General features: G+C 37.6%; 1 protein-coding gene across 1 annotated transcript in view; it reads right to left on the minus strand.

Annotated features, from left to right (window-relative positions):
- Positions 1-13,480, minus strand: part of ACAA2 (acetyl-CoA acyltransferase 2) — a 37,067-nt gene that overhangs the window by 12,400 nt on the left and 11,187 nt on the right. The window contains exon 3 of the mRNA XM_082641133.1: positions 11,269-11,397. Within this exon, the coding sequence (XP_082497259.1) occupies positions 11,269-11,397 (129 nt within the window). The remainder of the gene's footprint in view (positions 1-11,268; positions 11,398-13,480) is intronic.

The following is a 13,480-nucleotide window of genomic DNA, read 5'->3' on the forward strand; positions in this document are numbered from 1 at the left end:
TGCACCAGTGGGAGGGAGCTGTGAAGGAGGAAAGGTTTCCACACACTAGGAAGCCCCTTCGCGGGCAGAGACTGCAGGTGGTGGAGGGGGGAGCTTCGAAGCCACGGAGGAGAGCGCAGCAACAGGGGTGCAGAGGGCAAAGCGGAGAGGTTCCCGCACAGAGGATCGGTGCTGACCAGCACTCACCAGCCCGAGAGGCCTGTCTGCTCACCCGCAGGGGTGGGTGGAAGATGGGAGCTGAGCCTCCGGCTTCAGAGGTCAGATCCCAGGGAGAGGACGGGGGTTGGCTGCATGAACACAGCCTGAAGGGGGCTAGTGCGCCACAGCTAGCCGGGAGTGAGTCTGGGAGAAAGTCTGGAACTGCCTAAGACAGAAGATACCATTGTTTCGGGGTGTGCGAGGAGAGGGGATTCCTTCCCCATGTGCCCACAGAAGGCAGAGCACTGCTTAAGCGAGCTCCAGAGAAGGGCATGAGCCACGGCTATCAGCTCAGATCCCAGAGACGGACATGAACTGCGAACGCTGCTGCCGCTGCCACCAAGAATCCCGTGTGCAAGCACAAGTCACTACTCACCCCCCCCCCCACCCAGGAGCCTGTGCAGCACGCCACTGACAGGGTCCTGAGATCCAGGGACAACTTCCCCAGGAGAACATACAGCGCACCTCAGGCCGTTACAATGTCATGCCAGACTCTGCTGCCATAGGCTCGCCTGGCATTCCAATCATGACTACCATACCCCTTCCTCTCCCGGCCTGAGTGAGCAAGACAGCCCTAATTAGCCGCTGCTTTAACCCCCTCCTGTCTGGGTGGGGAACAGATGCCTGAGGGTGACCTAAATGCAGAGGTGGGGCCAAAACCAAAGCTGAACCCCAGGAGCTGTGCGAACAAAGAAGAGAAAGGGAAATCTCTACCAGCAGCCTCAGGAGCAGTGGATTAAATCTCCACAATCAACTTGATGAACCCTGCATCTGTGGAATACCTGAATAGACAACAAATGTTCCCAAAACTGAGGCAGTAGACTTTGGGAGCAACTGTAGACTTGGGGTTTACTTTCTGCAACTGATTTATTTCTGATTCTTATGTTTATCTTAGTTTAGCTTTTAGTGCTTGTTACCATTGGTGGATTTGTTTATAGGTTTGGTTGCTCTCTTCTTTTTTTTTAATTTTTAAATTTTTTTATTTGTTTTTATATTATTTATTATTTTTTTTCTTCCCTTTTTTTTCTTCCTTTTCTTCTGAGCCATGGGGTTGGCAGGGACTCAGTGCTCTGGCCAGGTGTTAGGCCTGAGCCTCTGAGGTGGGAGAGCTGAGTCCAGGACATTGGACCACCAGAGACCTCCCGGCCCCACATGATATCAATTGGCGAGAGCCCTCCCAGAGATCTCCATCTCAACAATAAGACCCAGCTCCACCCAACGGTCAGCAAGCTCCAGTGCTGGATGCTCCATGCTAAACAACTAGCAAGACAGGAACACAACCGCACCCATTAGCAGAGAGGCTGCCTAAAGTAATACTAAGTTCACAGACACCCCAAAACATACCACCAAATGAGGCCCTGCCCAAGAGAAAGACAAGATCCATCCACACCCACCAGAACACAGGCACCAGTCCCCTCCACCAGGAAGCCTATACAACCCACTGAACCAACATCACCCACTGGGGAGAGACACCAAAAACAATGGGAACTATGAACCTGCAGCCTGCAAAAAGGAGACTGCAAACACAGTAAGTTAAACAAAATGAGAAAACAGAGAAATATGCAGCAGATGAAGAAGCAAGGTAAAAACCCACCAGACCAAACAAATGAAGAGGAAATAGGCAGCCTACCTGAAAAAGAATTCAGAGTAATGATAGTAAAGATGATCCAAAATCTTGGAAATAGAATGGAGAAAATACAAGAAACGTTTAACAAGGACCTAGAACAACTAAAGAGCAAACAAACAATGATGAACAACACAATAGATGAAATTAAAAATTCTCTAGAAGAGATCAATAGCAGAATAACTGAGGCAGAAGAATGGATAAGTGACCAGGAAGATAAAATAGTGGAAATAACTGCCTCAGAGCAGAATAAACAAAAAAGAATGAAAAGAATTGAGGACAGTCTCAGAGGTCTCTGGGACATTAAAAGCACCAAAATTTGAGTTATAGGGGTCCCAGAAGAAGAATAGAAAAAGAAAGGGTTTGAGAAAATACTTTAAGAGATATTAGTTGGGAAAGGAAATAGTCAATCAAGTCCAGGAAGCACAGAGAGTCCCATACAGGATAAATCCAAGGAGAAACATGCCAAGACACTATTCAATCAAGGTATCAAAAATTAAATACAAAGAAAAAATATTAAAAGCAGTAAGAGAAAAGCAACAAATAACATACAATGGAATTCCCATAAGGTTAACAGCTGATCTGTCAGCATAAACTCTGCAAACCAGAAGGGAGTGGCAGGACATATTTAAAGTGATGAAAGGGAAAAACCTACAATCAAGATTACTCTACCCAGCAAGGGTCTCATTCAGGTTCGATGGAGAAATTAAAACCTTTACAGACAAGCAAAAGTTAAGAGAATTCAGCACCATCAAACCAGCTTTACAACAAAGGCTAAAGGAATTTCTCTAGGCAGGGAGCACAAGAGAAGGAAAAGACCTACAAAACAAACCCCAAACAAGAAAGTAGTAATAAGAACATACATATCGATAATTACGTTAAATGTAAATGGATTAAAAGCTCCAAACAAAAGACACAGACTGGCTGAATGGATACAAAAACAAGACCCATATATATGTTGTCTACAAGAGACCCACTTCAGACCTAGGGACACATACAGACTGAAAGTGAGGGGATGGAAAAAGATACTCCATGCAAATGGAAATCAGAAGAAAGCTGGAGTAGCAATACTCATACCAGACAAAATAGACTTTAAATTAAAGACTATTACAAGAGACAAAGAAGGACACTACATAATGATCAAGGGATCAATCCAAGAAGAAGATATAACAATTGTAAATATTTATGTACCCAACATAGGAGCATCTCAAGGCAAATGGTAACAACCATAAAATGAGAAATTGACAGTAACACAAAAATAGTAGGGGACTTTAACACCCCACTTTCACCAATCATCCAAAACGAAAATAAATAAGGAAACACAGGCTTTAAATGACACATTAGACCGATGGACTTAATTGATATTTAGGACATTCCTTCCCAAAACAACAGAATACACTTTCTTCTCAAGTGCTCCTGGAACATTCTCCAGGATAGATCATATTTTGGGTCACAAATTAAGCCTCAGTAAATTTAAGAAAATTGAAGTAGCCTCAAGTATCTGTTCTGACCACAATGCTATACTAGATATCAACTACAGGACAAAAACTGTAAAAAATACAAACACATGTAGGCTAAACAATACGCTACTAAATAACCAAGATATCACTGAAGAAATCAAAGAGGAAATCAAAAAATACCTAGAAACAAATGACAATGAAAACATGATGACCCCAAACCTATGGGATGCTACAAAAGCAGTTCTAAGAGGGAAGTTTATAGCAATACAATCCTACCTCAAGAAACAAGGAGAGTCTCAAATAAACAACCTAACCTTACACCTAAAGCAATTAGAGAAAGAAGAACAAAGAGGAACCAAAAGTTTTTTGTTCCTCAAACCAAAGAAGGAAAGAAATCATAAAGATCAGATCAGAAATAAATGAAAAAGACATGAAGGAAACAACAGTAAAGATCAATAAAACTAAAAGATGGTTCTTTGAGAAGATAAACAAAATTGATAAACCATTAGCCAGACTCATCAAGAAAAAAAGGGAGAAGACTCAGATCAACAGAATTAGAAATGAAAAAGGAGAAGTAACAACTGACACTGCAGAAATACAAAAGATCATGAGAGACTGCTACAAGCAACTACTATATGTCACTTAAATGGACAACCTGGAAGAAATGGACACATTCTTAGAAATGCACAACCTGCCAAGACTGCATCAGGAAGAAATAGAAAATATGAACAGACCAATCACAACCACTGAAATTGAAACTGTGATTAACAATCTTCCAACACACAAAAGCCCAGGACCAGATGGCTTCACAGGCAAATTCTATCAAACATTTAGAGAAGAGCTAACCCCTATCCTTCTCAAACTCTTCCAAAATATAGCAGAGGGAGGAACACTCCCAAACTCATTCTATGAGGCCACCATCACCCTGATACCAAAACCAGGCAAGGATGTCACAAAGAAAGAAAACTACAGGCCAATATCACTGATGAACATAGATGCAAAAATCCTCAACAAAATACTAGCAAACAGAATCCAACAGCACATTAAAAGGATCATACACCATGATCAAGTGGGGTTTATCCCAGGAATGCAAGGATTCTTCAATATATGCCAATCAATCAATGTGATACACCATATTAACAAATTGAAGGAGAAAAAACATATGATCATCTCAGTAGATGCAGAGAAAGCTTTCGACAAAATTCAACACCCATTTATGATAAAAACCCGGCAGAACGTAGGCATAGAGGGAACTTAACTCAACATAATAAAGGCCATATATGACAAACCCACAGCCAACATCATCCTCAATGGTGAAAAACTGAAACCATTTCTTCTAAGATCAGGAACAAGACAAGGTTGCCCACTCTCAACACTATTATTCAACATAGTTTTGGAAGTTTTAGCCACAGCAATCAGAGAAGAATAAGAAATAAAAGGAATCCAAACTGGAAAAGAAGAAGTAAAGCTGTCACTGTTTGCAGATGGCATGATACTATACATAGAGAATCCTAAAGATGCTACCAGAAAACTACTAGAGCTAATCAATGAATTTGGTAAAGTAGCAGGATACAAAATTAATGCACAGAAATCTCTGGCATTCCTATACACTAATGATGAAAAATCTGAAAGTGAAATCAAGAAAACACTCCCATTACCACTGCAACAAAAAGAATACAATATCTAGGAATAAACCTACCTAAGGAGACAAAAGACCTGTATGCAGAAAATTATAAGACACTGATGAAAGAAATTAAAGATGATACAAATAGATGGAGAGATATACCGTGTTCTTGGATTGGAAGAATCAACATTGTGAAAATGACTCTACTACCCAAAGCAATTCACAGATTCAATGCAATCCCTATCAAACTACCACTGGCATTTTTCACAGAACTAGAAAAAAAAATTTCACAATTTGTATGGAAACACAAAAGACCCCGAATAGCCAAAGCAACCTTGCGAACGAAAAACGGAGCTGGAGGAATCAGGCTCCCGGACTTCAGACTATATGACAAAGCTACAGTAATCAAGACAGTGTGGTACTGGCACAAAAACAGAAATATAGATCAATGGAACAGGATAGAAAGCCCAGAGATAAACCCACGCACATATGGTCACCTTATCTTTGATAAAGGAGGCAGGAGTGTACAGTGGAGAAAGGAGAGCCTCTTCAATAAGTGGTGCTGGGAAAACTGGAAAGGTATATGTAAAAGTATGAGATTAGATCACTCCCTAACACCATACACAAAAATAAGCTCAAGATGAATTAAAGACCTAAATATAAGGCCAGAAACTATCAAACTCTTAGAAGAAAACATAGGCAGAACACTCTATGACATAAATCACAGCAAGATCCTTTTTGACCCACCTCCTAGAGAAATGGAGATAAAAACAAAAATAAAGAAATGGGACCTAATGAGACTTCAAAGCTTTTGCACAGCAAAGGAAACCATAAACAAGACGAAAAGACAACCCTCAGAATGGGAGAAAATATTTGCAAATGAAGCAACTGACAAAGGATTAATCTCCAAAATTTACAAGCAGCTCATGCAGCTCAGTATCAAAAAAAACAAACAACCTAATCCAAAAATGGGCAGAAGACCTAAATAGACATTTCTCCAAAGAAGTTATGCAGACTGCCAACAAACACATGAAAGAATGCTCAACATCATTAATCATTAGAGAAATGCAAGTCAAAACTACAATGAGGTATCATCTCACACCAGTCAGAATGGCCATCATCAAAAAATCTAGAAACAATAAATGCTGGAGAGGGTGTGGAGAAAAGGGAACACTCTTGCACTGTTGGTGGGAATGTAAATGGATACAGCCACTATGGATACGAGTATGGAGGTTCCTTAAAAAACTAAAAATAGAACTACTACACGATCCAGCAATCCCACTACTGGGCATATACCCTGAGAAAACCATAATTTAAAAAGAGTCATGTACCAAAATGTTCATTGCAGCTCTACTTACAATAGCCAGGACATGGAAGCAACCTAAGTGTCTGTCAACAGATGAATGGATAAAGAAGATGTGGCACATATATACAATGGAATATTACTCAGCCATAAAAATAAACAAAATTGAGTTATTTGTAGTGAGGTGGATGGACCTAGAGTCTTTCATACAGAGTGAAGTCAGTAAGAGAAAAACAAATACCGTATGCTAACACATATATATGGAATCTAAGAAAAAAAAAAAAAGGTCATGAAGAACCTAGGGGCAAGACAGGAATAAAGACACAGACCTACTAGAGAATGGACTTGAGGATATGGGGAGGGGGAAGGGTAAGCGGTGACAAAGTGAGAGAGTGGCATGGACATATATACACCACCAAACGTAAAATACATAGCTAGTGGGAAGCAGCCGCATAGCACACGGAGATTAGCTCAGTGCTTTGTGACCACCTAGAGGGGTGGGATAGGGAGGGTGGGAGGGAGGGAGACACAAGGAGGAAGAGAGATATGGTAACATATGTATAACTGATTCACTTTGTTATGAAGCAGAAACTAACACACCAATGTAAAGCAATTATACTCCAATAAAGATGTTCAAATAAATAAATAAATAAATAACGATCTTGAATACACCCATTTTATAAAGCAAAATGGACTCCAACCCAAGAATGTGAATATAAAATCTTTTGTCCCATTATAGTAATGAAAATCATGTAAGGTCTCAAAATTTATAGCTGTGATAAAATACAGACAGTAGCAAAGGAAAACTTTGTCTGATCTGTAATAATGTCAACCTCATTTAAGGAGGGATATAGTTATCAATATATAAGCACCACTTTCATTCTCTATTATGCCATTCTGTTTCCTTTTTTTTTTTCTTTTGGCGGTACGTGGGCCTCTCACTGTTGTGGCCTCTCCCGTTGCGGAGCACAGGCTCCGGACGCGCAGGCTCAGCGGCCATGGCTCACGAGCCGAGCCGCTGCACGGCATATGGGATCTTCCCGGACTGGACACAAACCCGTGTCCCCTGCGTCGGCAGGCAGACTCTCAACCACTGCGCCACCAGGGAAGCCCCCATTCTCTTTTCTTATATACTTTTTCCCTCTCTTGTCTTACCAGTCCTGCCATCACATATATGATAATTGGCCAAGCAATTCATCTTTGCTATAAGCTTGGTGAAAAAGCAAAACATATGAGCTAAGTACGATGAAGAAAGGGTAAAATTAATAGCAACAATAGCCTATAAACATGATTTCCTTGGTGGAAAGTTGTTCAAAGGCAATTTCACACAAATTTTCTTTCCAACCACAAAGGAATCAAGAGTAATAATCATTATTAGTGGTGTTGTTTCCCAATATTTAGTAAGACAGTGTATAAAATCTAAGTGCCTTGAAGAAACCACCAGAAATTTAAGACTTAAGGGCTCAGGAACAATAGTATTAAAAGAAGTCAGAGCAATATTCTTCTTAGAGTCATACTTTAATATGAATGTAACATTAATGATGAAACTGCATTTAGCCTAGTCCCTTAGAAAATTTAGTAATAACAATATTCCTGTGTTTTAATGGGAAGAATTTAGTAGTGTTAGGCAGAGGAGTAAAATCTTACCTTGAGGTTACAGAAACATTTAATCATCTTGATTCTCTCCTACTCCGCTATAATATATATTACATTAACTAGATTTATATTTCTATCTATTTTTGAAAATGCGATTGTTAAGACATTTTCCACATTTTGGTATATCAAAACAAGCAGACCATTCATTTATATGGATTCAGAATAGGACAATCCTAGTTATCATCCATAGCATTATGTTACTATATTTGACAATGATGGAAGCTTGTGTATGTAGTATGCCTATACCTGTAATAAAAGTAGATTAGATTAATTTGTTCCTAATTCAAATTTGATTCCATTTGAACAAAATTCCAAGTCATATGGCTCAGAACAAAGTCTATATTTGACTTCCACAATTTAAAAAGACATTGACAAAATGAAAAGGAGTTGAGGAAATCCCCAAAGCTGTATATTTAGACCTAGTTCATTTTCATCAAGATCAAGATGTTATTTTACAGACCGAGTTAAAGAATGAGTTTTCACCAGGGGGCAGCTAATATTTATTTTCGCTAAGGACTAAAAGAGAAAAAATTGGAACCTGATTCATGATGATTCAGATTAGAAAAAATAGAAAATATTTTGAAATTTCAGAGTTATTAACTATCGCAATGAATATTATTGAGGCTGTGAATTTCCTTTGCATATGTTAAGATTGGCCTCCTTCTATCATCCATGTGGGATAACATATGCAGCTTGAGCTGCCAAAAGTTGTGCAGTGAAAATAGCTACATTTAACATTGTGGTGTGATAATACACGCTATAGTTGAGGATTCTGCATGTACCTTTGCTTTTTTGTTAATAAAGTAGATTCAAATTTTATTTTTAGTGTGAAATAATTAGAGAGATTTATGGAGTCATCTATCCTAGTCAGCTTGCTCTCTTTATTATATAATGGGTTACAAAGAAAGTTTAATCTTAAAAAAAAATCCTTTAAGAATTCAAGATTTGCATGCATCTCATTGTGGTGATCTGTAGCTTTTGTGTACCCGGCTGTCTATGGTTATAATTAAAAGAAAAAAAAAGGCAGTATACAGATGAACCTGAACCATAAATTATTTAACATATTGTAAAGTTTGTAAATGTATGTTTTAGGAATGTTCTGTATAAGTTCTCAAAGAAAATCAAAGGTGAACTCATATAACTAGTTTTTGTACATTTACACGAAAAACAGCATGTTACACGTTGCAGCTTTTCAATCACTTGTCTGCAGCTACACTCAACATGCTCCTGGATATTTCATTGCACTGGTTGTACATGTAATTGCTGTTATTTTTACAACGGCCGTGCAGCACCCCAGAGGCTGAATTCAGGAAATGAAATTGAAGCTTATTGAAATTTGAGGAACGACTGTCCAGTAATATAGAGAAACAAGAAAATAAGTTGATTTTGCCCCTTATAAATGAACAAAATTGATTAGTAAATGAGCCAAGTTGTACTTCAGTTCTGTATCAGATGTCCAGTGAAAGTTCTGATTACTAAAATCTATACAATTAAAACATTATAAACCCCTTGTTACATGGGTACACTATCAAAGCATTTACCTCAGTGTTATTTCAACAATAAGCATAATTAACAATGTTATAGCTCTGAGCTTTTATGTAGACATTAAAAATGCCTACAACAAAAATTAAACAAAAGCGAGGACTTTTTCAGTACCAATAATTAACCAAGTTTTTGCCAGTTAAAGATAAATGTACAATTTTAAATTAAATGGCAAACTAATATGGCTACTGATTCTCTTCCTCAAAGCTTAACCTGAGAGAGGTTCCAGAAACAAGAGAGGTTTATGAATCTTGTAACCTAACAGAAAAACTTTGATAACACAGTTATAAAATGAGTGTAACTGTGTTCCGATAAAACTTCATTTATGGACACTTGCATTTAAATTTTATATAATTTTCATGTGTCATAAAATACTATTCTTCATTTAATTTTTTAACTATTTAAAAATGTAAAAAATATTCTTAACTTGTAGGCTGTAGAAGAACAAGCAGCAGGCAAGATTTGCCAGTGGGGCTGTAATTTGCTCATCCCTAAGCCAAAAGGAAAAAGACCGGGTCTAAGGAGTCTTCCAAAAGTCATCAGGAATGACTGAAGAAGAAAGAATTAGAAAAAAGTTGAGATATGAAGTAAAAAATTATGTAATCTAAGTACCCAATTATTTATTTAAATATATATCTAAAATTCACACAGTGACCTTCTCTAGAGGTAGGAATTTAGGGTACTTATATTTTTTTCTTCTCTATTTTTCTAAAATCCCCATAATGAACATGTTATGTTTTTATTATTTGAAAATAAATCACTTTAAATCTGGAGGGAAAAACAAAAAACAAAAAACCCTCCAAGAGCCTGATGTTTAAAATGATTGCTAGGAAAATCAGGGTCACTACCTGATATATTGTTACAGAAATAAATTAACCTGAAAGTGATTTATTCATTATAAAGTTTTATCTTTTATTTTGTAATAACATGAAGACTTTGACAACTTAGATTTTACTATATCCCTTTTCCTTATGCTCAAGGGAACAAATGTATTTGCCCAACTATCCCTTGAAGAGATTATGCTAGTTTGTACTTCTACCAACAGTATCGTTCAGTTCCTTTGTAATAAAATACATTTCTTATCATCCTCTAAATTCTCCAACTCCCTTCCTCATCTTAGAGTCTTTATTCAGTGTTTCAAACTGCCTTGCCCGGCACTCTCACAGATCTGGGTTCAGATTCTTCCTCTACAACTTAGTAACCTTAATGCCTTTAATAATCAGTTTCCTTGCCTGTAAAATGGGAATAATAGTTCTTGCCTCATAGGACAGTTGTGAAGATTAAATGAGATACTGAATGTAAATCTATGTGCACAGTGTCTGGCACATAGGAAGCACTCAATAAGAATGACAGTCATGACTAGCTTTTTAAAAATTGTGATAAAATACACATAACATAAAATTTACCATTCTAACCAATTTTAAGTATACAGGTCATTAAGTACATTCACACTGTTATGCAACCAACCACCATCCATCTCCAGAAGTCTTTTTCCATTTCCATACTGAAACCCCATACCCATTAAACACTAACTCCCCATTCTCTCTTCCCCACCAGCTCCAACAATCCCTATTCTACTTTCTGTCTCTATGAATCTGACCACTTGAGGGACCTCATATAAGTGGACTCATACAGTATTTGTCCTTTTGTGACTGGCTTATTCCATTTAGCATAATGTTTTCAAGGTTCATTACTAGCTTTTAAGAAACTATTTTCTATGAATATTTCCAAGAAAAATTAAATATTGACCTCTCCTAATAAGTACTATAAAATTAAAAACCTACAGTGTTATATTGAAGTGAGGCATTTCCTCTAATAACTATTAATATTTTCAGAGAATTAAATGAGATGTTGCCTATACCTGACATCCATTCACAATGGACTGGAAACCGGAGCCACAGAGCCTATTAACAGTGACAGCTGGGGTCTCTTTTGGGATTCCCACACGTAAACCAACATGTCTTGCCAAGTATATAGCATCTGAAGAAGTCTGGAACAGAGGGAAAAGAAAAAGAATTTCCTCTATATATCTAGGAATTAAGAGGAAGGACACAATATAGTAAAATGTTCACAATTTTTCAAAAGTTATATGGCTCTAAGGTAGGTAGGACACAATGCATACAGGTACAGCATATTTTATATAATACATGTTAATGATCTGAATAAAACCTGTAATTTGGCCAACTCGATTTTAAACAAAGTATGAGAAATCCTTATATTAAATCCTCAGTAGAACACAGAATTTCATAACAATTAGAACTGTTTAAAAATGGAATACACTATCTCGAAGTAGTATGTTCTTTAACAGAGGAAGCATTAGAGGCTATGGTTCTCAACCTTGGCTGCACAGTGGAATAACCAAGGAAGCTTTATTAACACAGTGATGTTCAAGCTACTAACCAAACCAATTAAACCAGAAAGGCTGGAGGTGGCCACAGGCATCAGTAGTTACTTTTAATAGCACCCAGGTGATTGTAATGTGTAACCAAGGCTGAGGCTGGCTGACCTAGGAAGGGGAGAGATGAACAATGGTCAGAATAAGAGGTGGGACTAGACCACTGCTTCCCAAACTTTAAAATGCACACTGGGGCATCTTGTTAAAATGTAGGTTCTCAATAAATAGGTCTAGGACTACCTGAGATTCTGCATTTCTAACCACTGCCCTGGTGAGGCCAATGTTGCTGGTCCAAGGACCACACTTTGAGTAAGAAGGGATGAAACAACGTTTTTTTCTTTTTAACAATAACAACAGCTTCTATTGTAGAGAAAGCTAAAGCAAATTTGATAAAATGTAAAGTTACAAGAATAGTACAGTGAACACCCTAAAGTTACCGTGATGGACCAATTCTTTACGTTTTATCAAATTTGCTTTAGCTCTCTCTACAATAAAGGTACATTAGTGCCTTTAACACCAAGAACTTTAACACCTCTCAAAATAGGCAGGGCATAAATATATAAGTTCAAAATATAGTCGATTCTTATTATGTGTATATTATATACTTGCAAATTCACCTACTTGCTAAAATTTATTTGTAACCCCCCAAATCAATACTTGCAGCACTTTTGTGGTCATTTGCAGACATGTGCAGAGTAGAGAAAAATTTTAGCTGCATGTTCCTAGCTAAGGAACAAGGGGACACTCTGCCTTCTTGCTTTAGCTCTCAACCTAGAAACAGTAATCTTCCTGCAGTCTATTTAGTTTTATGCATTTTTGTGCTTCTTGTGGGTGATTTTACTGTTTAAAATGGCCCCCAAGTATATAATGCTGAAGTCCTTGCTCTCCAGTATCCCTAAGTGCAAGAAGGCAGTGATGTGCCTCACAGAGAAAATATGTGTTAGATAAACTTCATTCAGGCATGAGTGATAGTGCTGTTGGCTGTGAGTTTAATGCTAATGAATCAACAATATATATTAAATACGGTGTCCTTAAATAGAAACATATATAAAACAAGGTTATGTACTGATCAGTTAACAAAAATGTTGTGACCGGAGGCTCACAGGAACCTCACCCTGTCACTTCCCCTGGGAGCAGTGGTTCAATAGTTGCTAATTCAGTGTACACGGCAACTATATAAAACATAAGTACTGTGAATAATGAGAATTGACTACCATGAACAGTTGTGTGCCAATAAATTAGATAATTTAGGTGAAAAGGACAAGTGCCTAGAAAGACACAAACTACCGAAACCAACTCAAAGAAAAACAGACAATATGAATAGACCTATAACAAGTGAAGAATGAATGAATTAGTTATCAAAACACTACTCACCAAAAAAGCCCAGACTGGCTTCATTACTGAATTCTACCAAACATTTAAAGAAGCATTAATACCAATTATTCACAAACTCTTCCTAAAAAATAGAAAAGGATCACTTCCCAACTCATCATGAAGCCAGAATTATCCTGATATCAAAACCAGACAAAGACATGATAAAAAAGTACAGATTAATATCTCTTATGAATATGGATATTAAAATCTCCAACAAAATACTAGCAAACAGAATTCAGCAATGTACAAAAAGAATTATATGCCATGACCAGTGTAAGGGTCATCCAGAAATGTAAGGTTGTTT

Source organism: Mesoplodon mirus, assembly GCF_964341445.2.
Source record: "Mesoplodon mirus genome assembly, chromosome: 13".
Classification (NCBI taxonomy): domain Eukaryota; kingdom Metazoa; phylum Chordata; class Mammalia; order Artiodactyla; family Ziphiidae; genus Mesoplodon; species Mesoplodon mirus.